The sequence below is a fragment of the Pseudophryne corroboree genome, chromosome 3, assembly GCF_028390025.1.
Source record: "Pseudophryne corroboree isolate aPseCor3 chromosome 3, aPseCor3.hap2, whole genome shotgun sequence".
Taxonomy (NCBI): Eukaryota; Metazoa; Chordata; class Amphibia; order Anura; family Myobatrachidae; genus Pseudophryne; species Pseudophryne corroboree.
Genome location: NC_086446.1, coordinates 417345787 through 417354535, shown reverse-complemented (window position 1 = coordinate 417354535; position 8749 = coordinate 417345787). Strand labels below are relative to the sequence as shown.

Sequence of the window (8749 nt, the reverse complement as noted above, 5' to 3'; positions counted from 1 at the left end):
AGTACCATGGGGTATAAACGGGTCCACCAGGAGCCATGGGAACTTTAAGAATTTGATAGTGTGGCCTGGCTCCTCCCTCTATGCCCCTCCTACCAGACTCAGTCTAGGAAATTGTACCCGAGGAGACGGACATACTTTGACAGAAGGATAGATAAGGATAGTGGTGAGATTACGAACCAGCACACACAAACAGAGGAAAGCTATGCTAACCCAACTTTAAACAGGAACAGGACAAGATTTGCTTCTGTTTGTCCACGTATTTTATGATTGACAGCCACCAGCACTGTTTTTGCCTATTATACTGAGCAAACATTTGTTTAATTGGTCCTGGACCACCAACTCAGGACACTCCTGCAAATGTTCTGAGGCACCCCAGGGTGCTACGGCACGCAGTTTGAGAACCACTGCACTAGACATTGACCAAGGTCCATATCCACTGTATTTTACAAAAGGAAACATACAACATAGTATGTGCAGCACACGATTTGGATGACCATCGGGCCCTGGTGTGGAATACATACCAAACAAGTTTTGAGCCAACAACCCAAAATTTGTCAGATCAGCCCAAAAATTGTACAGCATGTACTCAGCTTTACTGACTTTATCTAGACAAGTTTAGTCAGTTGGCTGTAGGCCAAAGAACACTTCGGATGTTCTAGGTAAAAGACAACAAAAGGAGTACCTGACCATGCATCTATCCAAACTGAATATCTGTACCTGGGCCTACAACAACCCTTTTTTTGGATGTTCCATATTAAATTGAGGCAGAACTGAAATACTGCAAGAATTTATAGAGTCTAAACTGGGCTTAAATAAACAGAAAATACTCTAATGGTTGGTACACATTAGGCGACGTGCTCTATGAGCGACGTTGCCTAGTGTTTACCCTCCCGGGGTGGTCGGGCATACACACTGAGCGATATGGTAATCATATCGCTCAGTGACATCAAGCAGCGGCCGGGTCGTGCACTCAGCTCTTGAACGACAGTCTAAATTGAGCTGCCTGCACGGCTGACCGCAAGAGTCGTTAATGAGCCGCGCATCGCTGGTTGGCGTCGGCATACACACTTGCTGAGAAAGTGAGCGACGTCGCTCAGGAAGGGTGAAAATGAGCGACGTCGCTCATTTTCTCGGCAAGTGTGTATGCACCTTAAGGGTCTAATCATGAAGCAGTGTAAGGAGTGGAGAAGTGTGGCCAGTGGAGAAGTTGCCTATGGCAATCAATCAGCTTTGAGGTAACATTTATCAAGAGCATTCTATAAATTTATACATAGCAGCTTATTGGTTGCCATGGGCAACTTATCCAGGGGCGTGGCCATGGGTAAAGGGTTGCGTGGCCACGCCCCTTTTCCTATATGGAAGTTTGAAGAGACAAAGGGGCAGATGTATTAAGCCTGGAGAAGTGATAAAGCAGTGATAAGTGGAAGGTAATAACCATACTTGCCTACCCTCCCGGAATGGCCGGGAGGCTCCCGAAGAACGGGTGACCCTCACGGCCCCCCGGAAGAGCAGGCAAGTCTCCCGATTTACGAGGGTCACCCCCTGCCCGCCGCCCACTTAACGATTAAAGTGGGCGGTCCGGGCAGGCGATGACGCGATTCTTGTTGAATCGCGTCATCGTAACCACGCCCCCTGCTGTATAATGCCGGTAATCGCGGCATTACACAGCGGGGGGCGTGGCTTAAATGATGCGATCCAGAAGCCACGCCCCGTTCCGCCCCCGGTCCGCCCCCCTTGCGCGTCACCTGACTGCCAGCCCCCCCTGCTGAGCCGACGGGCTGCTCTCTCCCAGAGAGAGCAGCCCAGAAGTCGGTAAGTATGGTAATAACTCACCAGCCAATCATTATCGGTTTGAAAAATTACAGTTAGGAGCTGACTTGCTGGTGCGTTATCACCTTCCACTTATCACTGCTTTATCACTTCTCCAGGCTTAATACATCTGTCCTAATAATCGGTACAGACCATAAAAAAAAGGTACTGTACCTGAAAAAAGGTACAGCTAGAGCCTATGTATATAAATATGGTGGTATGTGGTATGCAAATAAAGGATCATAAACCTCCTGTTCCGCAACGCACCAATAAAAAGGTTTGAAAACGTTTACCGCCTTCCCCTAGTGCTGTAATAACGTATGTCTTGAGAAAAGAAGCAATTCCTATATATCTGTTCCTTCCTTATCAAGTTCAAAGAAGCCCGGTACAGTGTATAACTTCTAGAAACGGGTGCACCCTCCTCAGCACATTCTGCACTGCCTCCAATCTGCCTCCAGGGTTGTTAGGTACCTGCTCGAGGAAAACACTTGGAGTACCTGTTCTTACACTGGGAGCGTGAGAGGTCCCTAGTGTGGAATGGAGAAACACCTTGTGGAGTACCATGCCGGGGTGTGGCAGGGCCTCTGGTCGAGAGTGGAGAAAACCTGGGCTTAGTATCCGTCGTCCTAAGAAGGGGTTGAAATAGGACCCCTTGCTCTCATACTGGGGGTTGACCCTGGCACAGAGTGGACATGAAGCTTGGTCTGGCTGGACGTCGGGAGCAGCCTGAAGCCCGAGGTTGCTATGTGCCCCTGGTGCTGGAAGAGCCAGGGGTGCCTGAAAATGCACTGGTGAAGCTGTCACACCATGCACTAGTATGGCACTTTTGCACTGAGCACCTCATCCTTCCTGTCTGCACCCACTTTCCTTTGCCCTGGCCTTTTGGCTACGGCAAGGATAATTTTTTTTTCCACCCCGGCCTTCGGGCTGGGGCCTATTTATTTATTCACGTGTTTTGCATTTTTTTGCACTACACTGCACTTTTTTGTGTTTTTTGTGTGTGTTTGTCACGTTTTTGGTGGGGTTTAGGTGAGACCCTTATGGACCACCCTCTCCCCTAGGTGTCGCGGCCCTCTCCTTTTGGGGAGGGCTGGAGACTGTTTCTCCCCAGGGGGAAGGTTCGGCCAACCCTGGGGATACTCGAGGGTCCCTCAGTGCTTCGGCAAGGAGGGACCCACAGACTCTTTTTCCCCTCAGTAAGCCTTTTGGCTCTGAGGGGTTGGGGAGTAACGGGGCCCTTCTCCTTTTTGAAGAGGGTCCAAGGTCCTACGCCGCCAGCACATTTTGCACAAGACACTGGGTGATGAAGCCACGTACCTCGGGCTAGAAGAAAAACAGATGTACATATTACATACTATAGGTTTGCAATGTCACAAGTGCATGGTAGATACTGACAGGACAATATATAAAGGTCCAAAGAGACACTCCCTTCCACATGTGCCCATGATTACTCAACTGACTAGAAGAAGTCGGTGGGCAAATGCATAATATTGTCCAACTCCGGCGGCCGTAGTAATAGAGCTAGCATCCCCGGAAGAAGGAACCAGCAACCCGGCATCTTGGGTATTGTAGTTTCCACTTCCGGCGCTGCCCTGTGTGTGTGTCCCTGTCAGAACTACGGGTTCCGCCATGTCTTCCCATGAGGCCCCGCGCTGCCCGGCCAGGCTGTGCTGGGATGATGGCGGCGCCTCTGGTGCTGGTGGTGCTGGTAGCAGTGACAGTCAGGGCCGTGCTCTTTCGCTCCACTCTCGCTGCCTTCATCTCCGAGCGCGTAGAGCTCGTGTCTCCGCTCAACTCATGGAAGAGAGGTGAGGGGCGGCCGTGCCCGGCTGTAGCCGGTGTGCAGGGAGCAGCTCGGGAGTGGTGGGGTCCGGCGGGTGTAACCAGGGATCTGATTGTTGTGGGCTGAAATGCACACGGTATCGTTTGCGGGGAACATTGAGTGCAAAACAAGGCGCACAGCTCATCCGTATAGCAGCCAGCCAAGCGGTACTCTCCTCTCATCCACTGTGTTAGATGCCAGTGTGCTTGGTTCTTGCTGCACTTTATTTGCACAGTAACCAGTTTCCATAGCTGTCCCCGCATAGATAAACGCCCTTGTTGCCAGTGGCTTTAGAGCTAATGTTATATACTGTATATGGGTTCTGTAAGTTCAGGCTATACGCCTAAAGATTTGTCAGATCTGGCTGGTTGGAATTGGGCAAATTGGATGTGGGTGCATGCCGTCACTGACGAGACGCAAACGATATTGTTCAGTGTGTATGAACAATATTGTTTGCGGGGGATCTTGTACTCAGCCTAAAGGGCCCTACAGACACGGCGATCCGCCGCCGAGCTGCCCGACTGCCGATACAGCAGACGGGCGACCTGGCGGCGGGGGGGAGGTGACGGGGTTGAGTTAAGATTCTTAACTCCCTGCGTCACCCGGCTCCATAGCAGTGCATGCAAATATGGACAAGATCGTCCATATTGGCCTGCATGCACAAGCGACGGGGCATCACGATGAACAAGCGCGAGGCCGCGCATCGTTGCTGCCTACACACTGAAAGATATGAACGGTATCTTGTTCATTAATGAACGAGATTGTTCATATCTTTCAGTAATATCGCCCAGTGTGTAGGGCCTATTAGAGGACACATCTGAGTTAACACTCAGAATATAGGCATGCTGCATATCATTTTAATCAGCAGAAGCTGCTTGTGTATCCTATTACATTACTTTGCAGACAAAAATGCAAAAAAAATGCTCGGTGCTACAGAGTACCACCACAGCATGGTGCGACTTCCAAGGGCTGTTTAGTGTGACCGCAGCAAGGATGTAAGAGGATACATCTGTATATGCTCTTTGAGGGGGTGTACTATGTAATGCCAGTGGTTGGCACCCCGGTGCCCAGTATCCCGACGCTTGGATCCCGACTGCCGGCATGCAGGCAGCGGGGTGAACGCAAAAGAACCCCTTGCGGGCACGCCATGCTATTTATTCCCCCTCCAGGGGTGTCATGGACACCCCAAGTGGGAGAATAGTTGTTGGTATGCTGGCTGTCGGGATTCTGGCGTCGGTATGGTGAGCGCCGGGATCCCGACAGCCGGCATATCAAATGCCTACCCTTTGAAGTTTACCCCTAAACTCCTCTTATAAGTTCTGCATATTGCAGAATGTGTAGTGTTAATTTTTCATTTAAACTTATTGAACTCCATACAAAACTATAGTTTCAGGTAAAGCAGTCCTTCAGGAAATGTTATTTGAAAATAATTCAGTGTTATTAAAGAAGTTTAGAACACAAGCTAAAACTGTCATTATAGCAATGCTGCTAATCTAAAACTGATACATAATAATGTTAAAGTATAATACAATTTGGTTCACTTTTTTTTTTTTAGTGTGTTTAGTAAGCGAGTAGTATTGGGAAGGGTTGTGGTTCATAGGGTCGACAGTGTCTAGGTCGACCACTATTGGTCGACAGGTCAAAAGGTCGACATGAGTTTTTAATGTTTTTTTTGGTGTTGTTTTCTCTGTACAGTGACTGGGAACCCCAATTAGTGCACCTTGTCCGCTCACTGTGCTCAGCACAGGTTACTATTCCCAATCGTAGTCCACGTGGATCATTAAGTATGAAACGGTTAAAAAATTTTTTTTAAAAACTCAAGTCGATCTTTTGACCTGTCGACCTAGAGAACATGTCTACTTAGTTACTGTCGACCAATAGTGGTCAACCTAATCATTGTCGACCTAGAGACCGGATCCCTTGGGAAGGGGGAGCTGTACTTTATTATACTTAATGAGGGGGAATTCAATTAAATACAATGTTTAGCCCTGGGAATGAGTATCCAGAGGTTTTCAGTTGTAAGTATCGTGCCCGGTACTTAACTCCAGAAATGCAGTTTACAGCGACTAATGCCCAGGGCTTAGTTCTGGTAAACGGCATTTTCCAACTGGAGTGCCAGTCGCTATGTTGCTAGTGCATGCGGTAAGCCTGCAACTAGCATTGCGTCACTAGTTAAGTTGGATAATCCCTCGCACCTCCGGAGGATGCGAGCAGAGATCCTCTTGTTGTAGGTTGGCAGCACTCATTCCCGGAGCTAAACAACGTTGCATTCAATTGAATTCCCCCAAAGTCTGTTATGACAAATAATCTTCTGCAGTGGACAAGTCATGGTGTTGATGTGTATTAAGTTTCTGCCATGTTTCTTTTGCAGTTGTGGAAGGAATGTCCCTTTTGGACCTTGGTGTCTCGCCCTACTCAGGAGATGTTTTTCATGAAGTGAGTAACCATGAATGGTGACCTTATTGCTAATGCATGTTCCTACAGTGACTGTAAATTATATTAAAGTTAGGAGGATTTCCTTGCCATTATGCATCTGAGCTTACACTCTTACATAGTATGCTATAATGGGGTTTATATGGTGCTGTAATGAACGCTGTTTTATTCACCTATATCGATTACACATTGGACAGTATTGGGGAAGCCAATCCCGGGCATTTTTTTCAATCCTCGGTATCGGGATTGAAAAATGCCATTCGGGAGTGGCTTTTATCTATGTGGCCGCCCCCTCGCCCCGCCCGCCCTGCACACATAACTAACTGGATACCGCGGGCAGGTGGGTGGGAAACTCCACAGCCTCTCTCCCACGGCGGTGGCGGCGCAGTGTGACCTCACGCTGCACTGGGGAGCCGGAAGCAGGGCAGCGTCTGAGCGTCCTGTGGATGCTCAACGCTGATCCCTCAATCTCCGGGATTGGACCTTCCAATCCCGTGATTGAATCCCGGCTGATTTTGGCCCTAAATCCCGGGATCCCGCCAATACCGATCCCGGGATTGGCCACCATAGACGGTATGTACTGTTTGTTTGTTTTTTTGTTTGTTTTTTGTGTGTGTGTTTGTTGTTTTTAGACCAAGAATATTGAGCTTTGTCATTGGGTAAAATAAAATAAAAATAACTGTCATTTATTTTCTTTTGACTTTTAATTGATACATTAAAGTTGACTTTTCAATTTTCAAAAATATCAGTTTGTAATAAATGACTACAAATGTGACAACAAATTGATGTGTGCCTATTTAATGTTTCTTATTTAAATAACTGTAATCAATGAGGTGGGGATTCCTGATCCTGTGTGACCACAACCATGGACATTAGGGATATTTTGCAGTTTAACTTCAGCCATGTAATAGTACAGGTCCTGTTGTAGTAGCGTGGCATGCGTAGTAAGTGTCTGCTACATAGCACGCAGATTGGCATCAGACTTTTAGTGATTGACAGTTTGCTGCCGTTTGGGTGCGGAGGTGGCCCCAGTTTCTCAAAAAGGAGGCTATTTGCTGCCGTTGTGGAGGAGGGACAAGGCCAGGATCTCCGTTTGAGGACAGAGATTTTCTGGCCTCTTTGCTGTTGCTGTGACGGCTGTTGCTGTGCCGGCCGGTGGTGTGGCATATGATCAGATAATGGGGCAGATGTATTAAGCCTGGAGAAGTGATAAAGCAGTGATAAGTGCAAGGCGATAATGCACCAGCCAATCAGCTCCTAACCGCCAATTTACGTATTGGAGCTGATTGGCTGGTGCGTTATCACTTTGCACTTATCACTGGTTTATCACTTCTCCAGGCTTGCTACATCTGCCCCACTGTGTCCTAGGACGCAGCTGGGATCAGTAGTGCAGCAGGAGGCGTAACACTTTCTGCTTCATTGCCATTTTAGTGCTATCTACTTCTATATAAGCAGCAGTTATAGCAACTACAACCACATCTATATCGGGCCCATTGTTTCTAATACAGCCAGTTTGCATTGGATCTATTACTAATAAAAATCGGTAAGATTTTACTGCAGTGTATGACATTTTAAGGGTCTTTGCTGAATAAAGAGGAATGGTGAAAATGTTTATTTCTGTGTCTAAGCTCCCAACACCCTTATTACTGTAGATGTACACATTTGACTGTGACATTTACCTATAATCTGGAGAACTAGAATGTTCTGGGACTACTCTGAATGTGTCAGTGTCCTGGGGTAATTATCGAAAAGTGTTTTTGTTTTTTTGATGATAGGTCTGTGTGTTCCTAGGTAATGGCTATAAAATGTAAGTGTTACTTACTTTAATGTTACTCAAAAATTCCTACTTGTCTTAACTGATGCAATATGTTTGGTTGTAGAGAGACTTTTTAGCTGTGGTCTCCCAAGATGTTAAAATCATTCTAAAAATGTGTCTGACGTGACCTACCCTGTGTTGCACTTGATACATTTTTCTCTGACGTCCTAGTGGATGCTGGGAACTCCGTAAGGACCATGGGGAATAGCGGCTCCGCAGGAGACTGGGCACAACTAAAGAAAGCTTTAGGACTACCTGGTGTGCACTGGCTCCTCCCTCTATGACCCTCCTCCAGACCTCAGTTAGAATTTTGTGCCCGGCTGAGCTGGATGCACACTAGGGGCTCTCCTGAGCTCTTAGAAAAAGAAGTTTATTTTAGGTTTTTTATTTTCAGTGAGATCTGCTGGCAACAGACTCACTGCTACGAGGGACTAAGGGGAGAGAAGCGAACCTACCTGCTTGCAGCTAGCTTGGGCTTCTAGGCTACTGGACACCATTAGCTCCAGAGGGATCGAACACAGGCCCAGCCCCGGTCGTCCGGTCCCGGAGCCGCGCCGCCGTCCCCCTTACAGAGCCAGAAGCAAGAAGAGGGTCCTGGAAATCGGCGGCTGAAGACTTCGGTCTTCATCAAGGTAGCGCACAGCACTGCAGCTGTGCGCCATTGCTCCCCATGCACACCTCAACCTCCGGTCACTGATGGGTGCAGGGCGCTGGGGGGGGGGGCGCCCTGGGCTGCAATATTGAGTACCTTGGCTGGCAAATAACACATAATATAGTCATAGAGACTATATATGTGTGTAAAATACCCCTGCCAGATATACATAGAAAAAAGCGGGAGAAGTCCGCCGAAAAAGGGGCGGGGCTATCTC

The 8749-nt window shown here is 47.9% G+C and overlaps 1 protein-coding gene across 1 annotated transcript in view; it reads left to right on the top strand.

Annotated features, from left to right (window-relative positions):
* Positions 1-3397: 3397 nt before the first annotated feature.
* The window catches only part of PIGU (phosphatidylinositol glycan anchor biosynthesis class U), a 52422-nt gene continuing 47070 nt past the window's right edge, over positions 3398-8749 (top strand). The window contains exons 1-2 of the mRNA XM_063960235.1: positions 3398-3617; positions 6003-6067. Of these exons, the coding sequence (XP_063816305.1) occupies positions 3449-3617; positions 6003-6067 (234 nt within the window). The 5' untranslated portion in view covers positions 3398-3448. The remainder of the gene's footprint in view (positions 3618-6002; positions 6068-8749) is intronic.